This window comes from Procambarus clarkii, chromosome 33 (assembly GCF_040958095.1).
Source record: "Procambarus clarkii isolate CNS0578487 chromosome 33, FALCON_Pclarkii_2.0, whole genome shotgun sequence".
Taxonomy (NCBI): domain Eukaryota; kingdom Metazoa; phylum Arthropoda; class Malacostraca; order Decapoda; family Cambaridae; genus Procambarus; species Procambarus clarkii.
Window position 1 is genome coordinate 26,057,664 of NC_091182.1, and position 12,500 is coordinate 26,070,163.

The 12,500-nt window shown below is 53.9% G+C and overlaps 1 protein-coding gene across 1 annotated transcript in view; it reads left to right on the forward strand.

The window, feature by feature from the left end:
* The window catches only part of LOC138370770 (mucin-4-like), a 13,308-nt gene extending 3,495 nt beyond the window's left edge, over positions 1-9,813 (forward strand). Inside the window, exons 2-8 of the mRNA XM_069335371.1 lie at positions 1,681-2,808; positions 3,014-3,610; positions 3,821-4,295; positions 4,477-5,610; positions 5,772-6,666; positions 7,004-8,216; positions 8,419-9,813. Of these exons, the coding sequence (XP_069191472.1) occupies positions 1,681-2,808; positions 3,014-3,610; positions 3,821-4,295; positions 4,477-5,610; positions 5,772-6,666; positions 7,004-8,216; positions 8,419-9,813 (6,837 nt within the window). The remainder of the gene's footprint in view (positions 1-1,680; positions 2,809-3,013; positions 3,611-3,820; positions 4,296-4,476; positions 5,611-5,771; positions 6,667-7,003; positions 8,217-8,418) is intronic.
* Positions 9,814-12,500: the final 2,687 nt, after the last annotated feature.

Here is a 12,500-nt window from a genome sequence, read left to right on the forward strand (position 1 = left end):
AGAATTGTGTATGTGATGATCATGTCTCCCCGAGCTCTTCTGTCTTCCAGCGACGTGAGGTGCATTTCACGCAGCCCTTCTTCATAACTCATGCCTCTTAGTTCTGGGACTAGTCTAGTGGCATACCTCAGAACTTTCTCCAGCTTTGTCTTGTGCTTGACAAGGTACGGGCTCCATACTGGGGCCGCATACTCCAGGATTAGTCTGACATATGTGGTATATAAGGTTCTGAATGGTTCCTTACACAAGTTTCTAAAGGAAGTTTTGTTGTTAGCCCGTCTCGTATATGCCGCTGATTATATTATTTTGATGTGGGCTTCAAGAGACAAGTTTGGCGTGATATCAACTCCTAGATTTTTCTGTCTGTCCCTCTGTTGTAGGAGGGAGGTTGTACAGCCTAGTTGTACTCACCTAGTTGTGCTTGCGGGGGTTGAGCTTTGGCTCAGAGATCCCGCCTCTCAATTGTCAATCAAACTGGTGTACAGATTCCTGAGCCTGCTGGGTTCTATTATATCTTCATTTGAAACTGTGTATGGATCTGTGGGAGATTGCTGTGGTTGTTGGGAGAAAGTTGCTGATTTGTTTGTGATATTTATTGTTTTGTTGTTGTTGTAATTATGACTGATCAAGAGACTCTATTTCGTCCAGTTTAGATGCTAAGTCGAATAGGATATATTTGTGTGTGTAAGAGAGAGAGAGAGAGAGAGAGAGAGAGAGAGAGAGAGAGAGAGAGAGAGAGAGAGAGAGAGAGAGAGAGAGAGAGAGAGAGAGAGAGAGCACTAAGTAAGCACGATAACAGAGGAACAGATAACCTGACCATGGTATGATCCACACCAAGGTTATCGGCTCTGGGAGGAGAAAAGCCAAACTCCAGTCAGTAGAAAAACTGGAAATCCATTTATGACAGATGATATCTGGGTGAAATTTGATCTGGTAAAGCCACGTGCAGTCAGCTATCTTGGTGCCATATGGCGCAACTCATTCTTACTTGATAGCAGCGGGATGCTAAATGTTGGAAAATGTTCGCTCACATGGCGATAAGAACCGCCGCAGAAGATAACCCTTCTTCCTTCCTACCTTCCTCCTCCCTACTTTCCTCCTCCCTACCTTCCTCCTCCCTACTTTCCTCCTCCCTACCTTCCTCCTCCCTACCTTCCTCCTCCCTACCTTCCTCCTCCCTACCTTCCTCCTCCCTACCTTCCTCCTCCTCCTCTCTACCTATCCTCCTCCCTACCTTCCTCCTCTCTACCTTCCTCCTCCCTACCTTCCTCCTCCCTACCCTCCTGCTCCTTCCTATCTCCCAATTTCTTCTAAGATAGAACGTTGGCCCTGACAACGTGTTTGAAGCCTTGACTGCTGTTGCTGGTCCCGTCTTCGGCGTGGTAAATTACTCACTCTTCCACCGTTACGAACCAATAAGGTATTCAGGAGCGACCGAAACGTCGCCATTTTCATATATGTTATATGTGTGGGTATGGGTTATTGACTAATATTTCGATGGGTTTAAGGTGAACAGGTCTCTAGGTTCTCTACTATGAACGTCTTCGTGTACGCCACGAAGATGGTCATTATAACACAAGACGCTCAGCTAAAAACGACAATTCAAAATTCTTAATTGACTCACGGTCGAGTAATGACTTGGTGGCAATGAGAGCTGGAGCACACAGCTGAAGCCCACAGCTGGAGACCACAGCTGGAGCCCACAGCTGGAGCCCACAGTTGGAGCCCACAGCTGGAACCCCACAGCTGGAGCCCACAGGTGGAGCCCACAGCTGGAGCCCACAGCTGGAGCCCCACAGGTGGAGCCCACAGGTGGAGCCCACAGTGGAGCCAAGGTGGAGCCCACAGCTGGAGCCCCACAGCTGGAGACCACAGCTGGAGCCCAGAGCTGGAGCCCCACAGCTGGAGCCCACAGCTGAAGCCCCACAGCTGGAGCCCACAACTGGAGCCCCACAGCTGGAGCCCCACAGCTGGAGCCCACAACTGGAGCCCCACAGCTGGAGCCCACAGCTGGAGCCCACAGCTGGAGCCCACAGTTGGAGCCCACAGCTGGAGCTCACAACTGGAGCCCAAAACTGGAGCCCACAACTGGAGCCCACAACTGGAGCCCACAGCTGCAGCCCACAACTGGAGTCCACAGCTGCAGGCCACAACTGGAGCCCACAACTGGAGCCCACAACTGCAGCCCACAGCTGGAGCCCACAGCTGCAGCCCACAACTGGAGCCCACAGCTGCAGCCCACAACTGGAGCCCACAACTGGAGCCCACAACTGGAGCCCACAGCTGCAGCCCACAACTGGAGCCCACAGCTGCAGCCCACAGCTGCAGCCCACAGCTGCAGCCCACAGCTGCAGCCCACAGCTGCAGCCCACAGCTGCAGCCCACAGCTGCAGCCCACAGCTGCAGCTAGCCCACAACTGGAGCCCACAGCTGGAGCCCACAACTGGAGCCCACAGCTGGAGCCCACAACTGGAGCCCACAGCTGCAGCCCACAACTGGAGCCCACAGCTGCAGCCCACAGCTGCGCAGCCCACAACTGGAGCCCACAGCTGCAGCCCACAACTGGAGCCCACAGCTGCAGCCCACAACTGGAGCCCACAGCTGCAGCCCACAGCTGCAGCCCACAGCTGCAGCCCACAACTGGAGCCCACAGCTGCAGCCCACAGCTGCAGCCCACAGCTGGAGCCCACAGCTGCAGCCCACAACTGGAGTCCACAGCTGGAGCCCACAACTGGAGCCCATAGCTGGAGCCTACAGCTGGAGCCCACAACTGGAGCCCACAGCTGGAATCCACAACTGGAGCCCATAGCTGGAGCCTACAGCTGAAGCCCACAACTGGAGCCCACAGCTGGAAGCCTAGAGCTGAACCCCCACAGCTGGATCCCACAGCTGGAGCCCACAACTGGAGCCAACTGGAGCCAACTGGAGCCCACAGCTGCAGCCCACAGCTGGAGTCCACAGCTGGAGCCCACAACTGGAGCCCACAACTGGAACCCACAACTGCAGCCCATAGCTGGAGCCTACAGCTGGAGCCCACAACTGGAGCCCACAACTGGAGCCCACAACTGGAGCCCACAGCTGCAGCCCACAACTGGAGCCCACAACTAGAGCTCACAACTGGAGCCCACAACTGGAGCCCACAGCTGCAGCCCACAACTGGAGCCCACAGCTGGAGCCCACAACTGGAGCCCACAGCTGCAGCCCACAACTGGAGCCCACAGCTGCAGCCCACAGCTGCAGCCCACAACTGGAGCCCACAGCTGCAGCCCACAACTGGAGCCCACAGCTGCAGCCTACAACTGGAGCCCACAGCTGCAGCCCACAACTGGAGCCCACAGCTGCAGCCCACAGCTGCAGCCCACAGCTGCAGCCCACAACTGGAGCCCACGGCTGGAGCCCACAGCTGCAGCCCACAGCTGCAGCCCACAGCTGCAGCCCACAGCTGCAGCCCACAGCTGCAGCCCACAACTGGAGTCCACAGCTGGAGCCCACAACTGGAGCCCATAGCTGGAGCCTACAGCTGGAGCCCACAACTGGAGCCCACAGCTGGAATCCACAACTGGAGCCCATAGCTGGAGCCTACAGCTGGAGCCCACAACTGGAGCCCACAGCTGGAGCCTAGAGCTGAACCCCCACAGCTGGATCCCACAGCTGGAGCCCACAACTGGAGCCCACAGCTGCAGCCCACAGCTGGAGTCCACAGCTGGAGCCCACAACTGGAGCCCACAACTGGAACTCACAACTGCAGCCCATAGCTGGAGCCTACAGCTGGAGCCCACAACTGGAGACCACAGCTGGAGCCTAGAGCTGAACCCCACAGCTGGAGCCCACAGCTGAAGCCCCACAGCTGGAGCCCACAACTGGAGCCCCACAGCTGGAGCCCAGAACTGGAGCCCACAGCTGCAGCCAACAACAGGAGCCTACATCTGGAGCTCACAGCTGGACCCCACAGCTGCAGCCCACAGCTGGAGACCACAGCTGGAGCCCACACCTGCAGGCCACCGCTGGAGCCCACAGCTGGAGCCCCACAGCTGGAGCCCCACAGCTGGAGACCACAGCTGGAGCCCAGAGCTGGAGCCCACGACTGGAGCCCCACAGCAGGAGCTCACAGCTGGAGCCCCACAGCTGGAGCCCACAGCTGGAGCCCACAGCTGCAGCCCCACAGCTGCAGCCCCACAGCTGCAGCCCCACAGCTGGAGCCCACAGCTGGAGCCCACAGCTGCAGCCCCACAGCTGCAGCCCCACAGCTGCAGCCCCACAGCTGGAGCCCACAGCTGCAGCCCCACAGCCTGAAGGTTAAGTCAAGGCTGCCTCGCACTACACAGCATCTTCAACACCATTCATTCTCTTGATCAACTTCTCTCACCACAGACTTTATAATGAGCTGAAGCAAGAAAGCGTTTCCCAACTAGCAAAGTTCAGCAACATTTTAATTACTAAGTAAGGTTCTTGTTTTACACAACTTCCGTCTTATAGAGCCTCCAGCTTACAGTGCTTCCAGCTTACACTACCTCCAGCTTACAGTTCCTCCAGCTCACAGTGCTTTCAGCTTACAGTGCCTCCAGCTTACAGTGCTTTCAGGCTTACACTACCTCCAGCTTACAGTGCTTCCAGCTTATAGTGCCTCCAGCTTACAGTGCCTCCAGCTTACAGTGCTTCCAGCTTACAGTGCCTCCAGCTTCCAGAGCCTCCAGTTTACAGTGCTTCCAGCTTACAGTGCCTCCAGCTTCCAGTGCTTCCAGCTTACAGTGCCTCCAGCTTCCAGTGCCTCCAGCTTACAGTGCCTCCAGCTTACAGTGCCTCCAGCTTACACTGCCTCCAGCTTACAGTGCTTCCAGCTTACAATACCTCCAGCTTACAGTGCTTCCAGCTTACAGTGCCTCCAGCTTACAGTGCCTCCAGCTTACAGTGCCTCCAGCTTACAGTGCTTCCAGCTTACAGTGCCTCCAGCTTCCAGTGCCTCCAGTTTACAGTGCTTCCAGCTTACAGTGCCTCCAGCTTACAGTGCCTCCAGCTTACAGTGCCTCCAGCTTACAGTGCCTCCAGCTTACAGTGCTTCCAGCTTACAGTGCCCCCAGCTTCCAGTGCCTCCAGCTTACAGTGCCTCCAGCTTACAGTGCTTCCAGCTTACAGTGCCCCCAGCTTACAGTGCCTCCAGCTTACAGTGCCTCCAGCTTACAGTGTCTCCAGCTTACAGTGACCCAGCTTACAGTGCCTCCAGCTTACAGTGCTTCCAGCTTACACTACCTCCAGCTTACAGTGCTTCCAGCTTACAGTGCCTCCAGCTTACAGTGCCTCCAGCTTACAGTGCCTCCAGCTTACAGTGCTTCCAGCTTACAGTGCCTCCAGCTTCCAATGCCTCCAGTTTACAGTGCTTCCAGCTTACAGTGCCTCCAGCTTACAGTGCCTCCAGCTTACAGTGCCTCCAGCTTACAGTGCCTCCAGCTTACAGTGCCTCCAGCTTACAGTGCTTCCAGCTTACAGTGCCCCAGCTTCCAGTGCCTCCAGATTACAGTGCTTCTAGCTTACAGTGCTTCCAGCTTACACTGCCTCCAGCTAACAGTGCATCCAGCTTACACTGCCTCCAGCTTCCAGTGCTTCCAGCTTACAGTGCCTCCAGCTTACACTGCCTCCAGCTTACACTGCCTCCAGCTTACAGTGCTTCCAGCTTACAGTGCCTCTAACTTACAGTGCTTCTAGCTTACACTGCCTCCAGCTTACACTGCCTCCAGCTTACACTGCCTCCAGCTTACACTGCCTCCATCTTACAGTGCCTCCAGCTTACAGTGCTTCTAGCTTACACTGCCTCCAGCTTACAGTGCCTCCAGCTTACACTGCCTCCAGCTTACACTGCCTCCAGCTTACAGTGCCTCCAGCTTACAGTGCCTCCAGCTTACAGTGCCTCCAGCTTACAGTGCCTCCAGCTTACAGTGCTTCCAGCTTTCAGTGCCTCCAGCTTCCAGTGCCTCCAGCTTACAGTGCTTCCAGCTTACAGTGCTTCCAGCTTACAGTGCCCCCAGCTTACAGTGCCTCCAGCTTACAGTGCCTCCAGCTTACAGTGCCTCCAGCTTACAGTGCTTCCAGCTTACAGTGCCCCCAGCTTACAGTGCCTCCAGCTTACAGTGCCTCCAGCTTACAGTGCCTCAAGCTTACAGTGCCTCCAGCTTACAGTGCTTCCAGCTTACAGTGCCCCCAGCTTACAGTGCCTCCAGCTTACAGTGCCTCCAGCTTACAGTGCCTCCAGCTTACAGTGCTTCCAGCTTGCAGTGCTTCCAGCTTACAGTGCCTCCAGCTTACAGTGCCTCCAGCTTACAGTGCTTCCAGATTACAGTGCTTCCAGCTTACAGTGCCTCCAGCTTACAGTGCCTCCAGCTTACAGTGCCTCCAGATTACACTGCCTCCAGCTTACAGTGCTTATAGCTTACAGTGCCTCCAGCTTACAGTGCCTCCAGCTTACAGTGCCTCCAGCTTACAGTGCTTCCAGCTTACAGTGCCTCCAGCTTACACTGCCTCCAGCTTACAGTGCTTCCAGCTTACACTACCTCCAGCTTACAGTGCTTCCAGCTTACAGTGCCTCCAGCTTACAGTGCTTCCAGCTTACAGTGCCTCCAGCTTACAGTGCCTCCAGCTTACAGTGCCTCCAGCTTACACTGCCTCCAGCTTATAGTGCCTCCAGCTTACAGTGCTTCCAGCTTACAGTGCCTCCAGCTTACACTGCCTCCAGCTTACACTGCCTCCAGCTTATAGTGCCTCCAGCTTACAGTGCTTCCAGCTTACAGTGCCTCCAGCTTACACTGCCTCCAGCTTACACTGCCTCCAGCTTACAGTGCTTCCAGCTTACACTACCTCCAGCTTACAGTTCCTCCAGCTTACAGTGCTTTCAGCTTACAGTGCCTCCAGCTTACAGTGCTTTCAGGTTACACTACCTCCAGCTTACAGTGCTTCCAGCTTATAGTGCCTCCAGCTTACAGTGCCTCTAGCTTACAGTGCTTCCAGCTTACAGTGCCTCCAGCTTCCAGAGCCTCCAGTTTACAGTGCTTCCAGCTTACAGTACCTCCAGCTTACAGTTCCTCCAGCTTACAGTGCTTTCAGCTTACAGTGCCTCCAGCTTCCAGTGCCTCCAGCTTACAGTGCCTCCAGCTTTCAGTGCTTCCAGCTTACAGTGCCTCCAGCTTACAGTGCTTCCAGCTTACACTACCTCCAGCTTACAGTGCTTCCAGCTTACAGTGCCTCCAGCTTACAGTGCCTCCAGCTTACAGTGCCTCCAGCTTACAGTGCTTCCAGCTTACAGTGCCTCCAGCTTCCAGTGCCTCCAGTTTATAGTGCTTCCAGCTTACAGTGCCTCCAGCTTCCAGTGCCTCCAGCTTACAGTGCCTCCAGCTTACAGTGCCTCCAGCTTACAGTGCCTCCAGCTTACAGTGCTTGCAGCTTACAGTGCCCCAGCTTCCAGTGCCTCCAGCTTACAGTGCCTCCAGCTTACAGTGCCTCCAGCTTACAGTGCCTCCAGCTTCCAGTGCTTCCAGCTTACAGTGCCCCCAGCTTACAGTGCCTCCAGCTTACAGTGCCTCCAGCTTACAGTGCCTCCAGCTTACAGTGCCTCCAGCTTACAGTGCCTCCAGCTTACTGTGCTTCCAGCTTACAGTGCCCCCAGCTTACAGTGCCTCCAGCTTACAGTGCCTCCAGCTTACAGTGCCTCCAGCTTACAGTGCTTCCAGCTTACAGTGCCCCAGCTTACAGTGCCTCCAGCTTACAGTGCCTCCAGCTTACAGTGCCTCCAGCTTACAGTGCCACCAGCTTACAGTGCTTCCAGCTTGCAGTGCTTCCAGCTTACAGTGCCTCCAGCTTACAGTGCCTCCAGCTTACAGTGTTTTCAGATTACAGTGCTTCCAGCTTACAGTGCCTCCAGCTTACAGTGCCTCCAGCTTACAGGGCCTCCAGCTTACACTGCCTCCAGCTTACAGTGCTTCCAGCTTACAGTGCCTCCAGCTTACAGTGCCTCCAGCTTACAGTGCCTCCAGCTTACAGTGCCTCCAGCTTACAGTGCCTCCAGCTTACAGTGCTTCCAGCTTACAGTGCCTCCAGCTTACACTGCCTCCAGCTTACAGTGCTTCCAGCTTACACTGCCTCCAGCTTACACTGCCTCCAGCTTACAGTGCTTCCAGCTTACACTACCTCCAGCTTACAGTGCTTCCAGCTTACAGTGCCTCCAGCTTACAGTGCTTCCAGCTTACAGTGCCTCCAGCTTACACTGCCTCTAGCTTACACTGCCTCCAGTTTACAGTGCCTCCAGCTTACAGTGCTTCCAGCTTACAGTGCCTCCAGCTTACACTGCCTCCAGCTTACACTGCCTCCAGCTTACACTGCCTCCAGCTTACAGTGCTTCTAGCTTACAGTGCTTCCAGCTTACACTGCCTCCAGCTAACAGTGCATCTAGCTTACACTGCCTCCAGCTTCCAGTGCTTCCAGCTTACAGTGCCTCCAGCTTACACTGCCTCCAGCTTACACTGCCTCCAGCTTACAGTACTTCCAGCTTACAGTGCCTCCAGCTTCCAGTGCCTCCAGCTTACAGTGCCTCCAGCTTACAGTGCCTCCAGCTTACAGTGCCCCCAGCTTTCAGTGCCTCCAGCTTACAGTGCCTCCAGCTTACAGTGCCTCCAGCTTACAGTGCCTCCAGCTTACAGTGCTTCCAGCTTACAGTGCCCCCAGCTTACAGTGCCTCCAGCTTACAGTGCCTCCAGCTTACAGTGCCTCCAGCTTACAGTGCTTCCAGCTTACAGTGCCCCAGCTTACAGTGCCTCCAGCTTACAGTGCCTCCAGCTTACAGTGCCTCCAGCTTACAGTGCTTCCAGCTTGCAGTGCTGCCAGCTTACAGTGCCTCCAGCTTACAGTGCCTCCAGCTTACAGTGCTTCCAGATTACAGTGCTTCCAGCTTACAGTGCCTCCAGCTTACAGTGCCTCCAGCTTACAGTACCTCCAGCTTACACTGCCTCCAGCTTACAGTGCTTCCAGCTTACAGTGCCTCCAGCTTACAGTGCCTCCAGCTTACAGTGCCTCCAGCTTACAGTGCCTCCAGCTTACAGTGCCTCCAGCTTACAGTGCTTCCAGCTTACAGTGCCTCCAGCTTACACTGCCTCCAGCTTACAGTGCTTCGAGCTTACACTGGCTCCAGCTTACACTGCCTCCAGCTTACAGTGCTTCCAGCTTACACTACCTCCAGCTTACAGAGCTTCCAGCTTACAGTGCCTCCAGCTTACACTGCCTCCAGCTTACACTGCCTCCAGCTTACAGTGCTTCCAGCTTACAGTGCCTCCAGCTTACACTGCCTCCAGCTTACACTGCCTCCAGCTTACACTGCCTCCAGCTTACAGTGCTTCTAGCTTACAGTGCTTCCAGCTTACACTGCCTCCAGCTTACAGTGCATCCAGCTTGCACTGCCTCCAGCTTCCAGTGCTTCCAGCTTACAGTGCCTCCAGCTTACACTGCCTCCAGCTTACACTGCCTCCAGCTTACACTGCCTCCATCTTACAGTGCTTCCAGCTTACAGTGCCTCCAGCTTTCACTGCCTCCAGCTTACACTGCCTCCAGCTTACAGTGCCTCCAACTTACAGTGCTTCTAGCTTACACTGCCTCCAGCTTACACTGCCTCCAGCTTACACTGCCTCCAGCTTACACTGCCTCTATCTTACAGTGCCTCCAGCTTACAGTGCTTCTAGCTTACACTGCCTCCAGCTTACAGTCAAAAGAAGCCCACAAGCCTTACAGCCCACATCAAAAGAATATCATCAGCGGCATATGCTAGACTGGCCAACATAAGAACTGCCTTCAGAAACTTGTGTAAGGAATCTTTCAGAACCCTGTATACCACTTATGTAAGACCAATCCTGGAGTATGCAGCTCCAGCCTGGAGTCCATACCTAGTTAAACACAAGACAAAGTTAGAGAAGATTCAGCGGTATGCCACCAGGCTCGTCCCGGAACTGAGAGGATTGAGCTACGAGGAAAGGCTAAAGGAGCTGAACCTCACATCCCTGGAAAACAGAAGAGTAAGGGGAGACATGATAACCACCTACAAAATTCTCAGGGGAATTGACAGGGTGGACAAAGACAAACTCTTCAGCACGGGTGGGACACGAACAAGGGGACACAGGTGGAAACTTAGTACCCAGATGAGCCACAGAGACGTTAGAAAGAATTTTTTCAGTGTCAGAGTAGTTAATAAATGGAATGCACTAGGAAGTGATGTGGTGGAGGCTGACTCCATACACAGTTTCAAATGTAGGTATGATAGAGCCCAGTAGGCTCAGGAATCTGTACACCAGTTGATTGACAGTTGAGAGGCGGGACCAAAAAGCCAAAGCTCAACCCCCGCAAGCACAATTAGGTGAGTACAATTAGGTGAGTACAGTGCCTCCAGCTTACACTGCCTCCAGCTTACACCGCCTCCAGCTTACACTGCCTCCAGCTTACACTGCCTCCAACTTACAGTGCTTCTTGCTTACACTGCCTCCAGCTTACGCTGCCTCCAGCTTACACTGCCTCCATCTTACAGTGCCTCCAGCTTACACTGCCTCCAGCTTACTCCGCCGCCATCTTACTGTTTCTCCAGTGTACCCAGCCTTCTTCTCACACAGCCTGCAGCTTACAATGCGGTGGTGCTTAATAGACTACTGTTGCATCTAATTATGCTCAGTATTACACTATTGTCACAGTAAAGAAATATTATGAGCGAGCACCGGATTTCCTCCCAAGGAGCCACCCAAATGCCAAGGACACCAGGTGAGACGCGTAGGAAGCACCGCTAAGTAAACATAACCATATTCACAATATTCTCGAAATATACAGTATAGTTCACAGATGTGTACACCAGCCCACAACTGCACTATGAATCACAAACCAGTGATCCATACCAGCCACCGCTGCTCACCTCCTAAATCCATGACATTCCAGACGAAGCTGCAAAACTTGCCACTAAGAGAAGAAATGTAGACATTTACATACCACAGAGTCTATCACAGATTAAGAAAGTAATTAGAAATAGAGCAATGCAAAAGATGTACAGTGACCACAACACAGCAGTTGCAACATCAGGATCTGCGGGTTGGTACAAGAATTCAACCAACTACGAACCACTTAGTTTGATGAAAGGGAGCAGTAGAACAACAGAAGTACACTTACATTGCATCAGGCTTGGATACCCATGTGCATGGGAAATAGGCTTACAGGTTCTTGAAGATGAGAGGAAATGTCAGCACTGTGGAGAAATGCCCTACAGACCACTGGAACATTATCTAACACAGTGCACTGTTACAAACCCAATAAGATTTCAACTAAGATTTTCAATGGAGCAGAAGTTGTTAAACACATGGGGCATAATCTTACTGAAGCGAACATTCGAGTCATAAATACTCATACTCCGCCTAAGTAGAACAGAAACAAAAAATAAGTAACACTTAGTGGGTCAGCCAGAGGCTTAGGGACCGCGCAGGAATATCCCTGGGAAAAAAAAATCCTAAATCTTAATTACTCCTATATCTAAATTTCTGACCTTAACTCTTCGTCAAATTATCAGCCCAATGTTAGTCACTGATACTCACAGGCGTTTCCCAAATAAACAACTGCCAGCCTTCACCACGGAGGTCTGTGGTCACTGGGCGGGTGTGGGTGAGTGAAGCTACCAGCTGGACGTGTCGCCCCAACACTCAACTGCCAGCCTTCACCACGGACGTCTGTGGTCACTGGGCGGGTGTGGGTGAGTGAAGCTACCAGCTGGACGTGTCGCCCCAACACTCAACTGCCAGCCTTCACCACGGACGTCTGTGGTCACTGGGCGGGTGTGGGTGAGTGAAGCTACCAGCTGGACGTGTCGCCCCAACACTCAACTGCCAGGCTGAGTCCATCCCTGGTCCTGTCTCTAAGCACAGGGCCAGGGATGGCCCTGTGCAGAGGCACAGAGGTTCTGTCCAGTAGTGCTGCCACTTTGCTGGCGTCTCCTTTTATTCAGTTTCCTCATACTCCCTTCCGGTCACCTCATAGAATCGCCGCCTCTACGTGAGTCGTGGGTAGTTCCCTTGGCCTACCCTGACCCGTGAGTCGTGGGTATCCCCCCCCTGGCCTACCCTGACCCGTGAGTCGTGGGTATCGCCCCCTGGCCTACCCTGACCCGTGAGTCGTGGGTATCCCCCCCTGGCCTACCCTGACCCGTGCCCAGAAGGGGCCAGCTCCACACTGACTCCAATAGACATGACTTAGCCATAAACTCCTCAACGCGCTCCAAAACTACTTCTGCTGCCAGTATGTTGAGAGAGAGATTACTAACTGGTGTTCACACAATAATCTTGGTACAAAATTGTCTCCAGCTTACACTGCCTCTAGCTTGCATTGTTTTCAGCTTACACTTCCATCAGCTTACACTGCCTCCATTTTTCACTGCCTGCAGCCTTCACTGCCTGCAGCATTCACTGCCTTCAGCTTACACTGCCTTCAGCTTACACTGCCTTCAG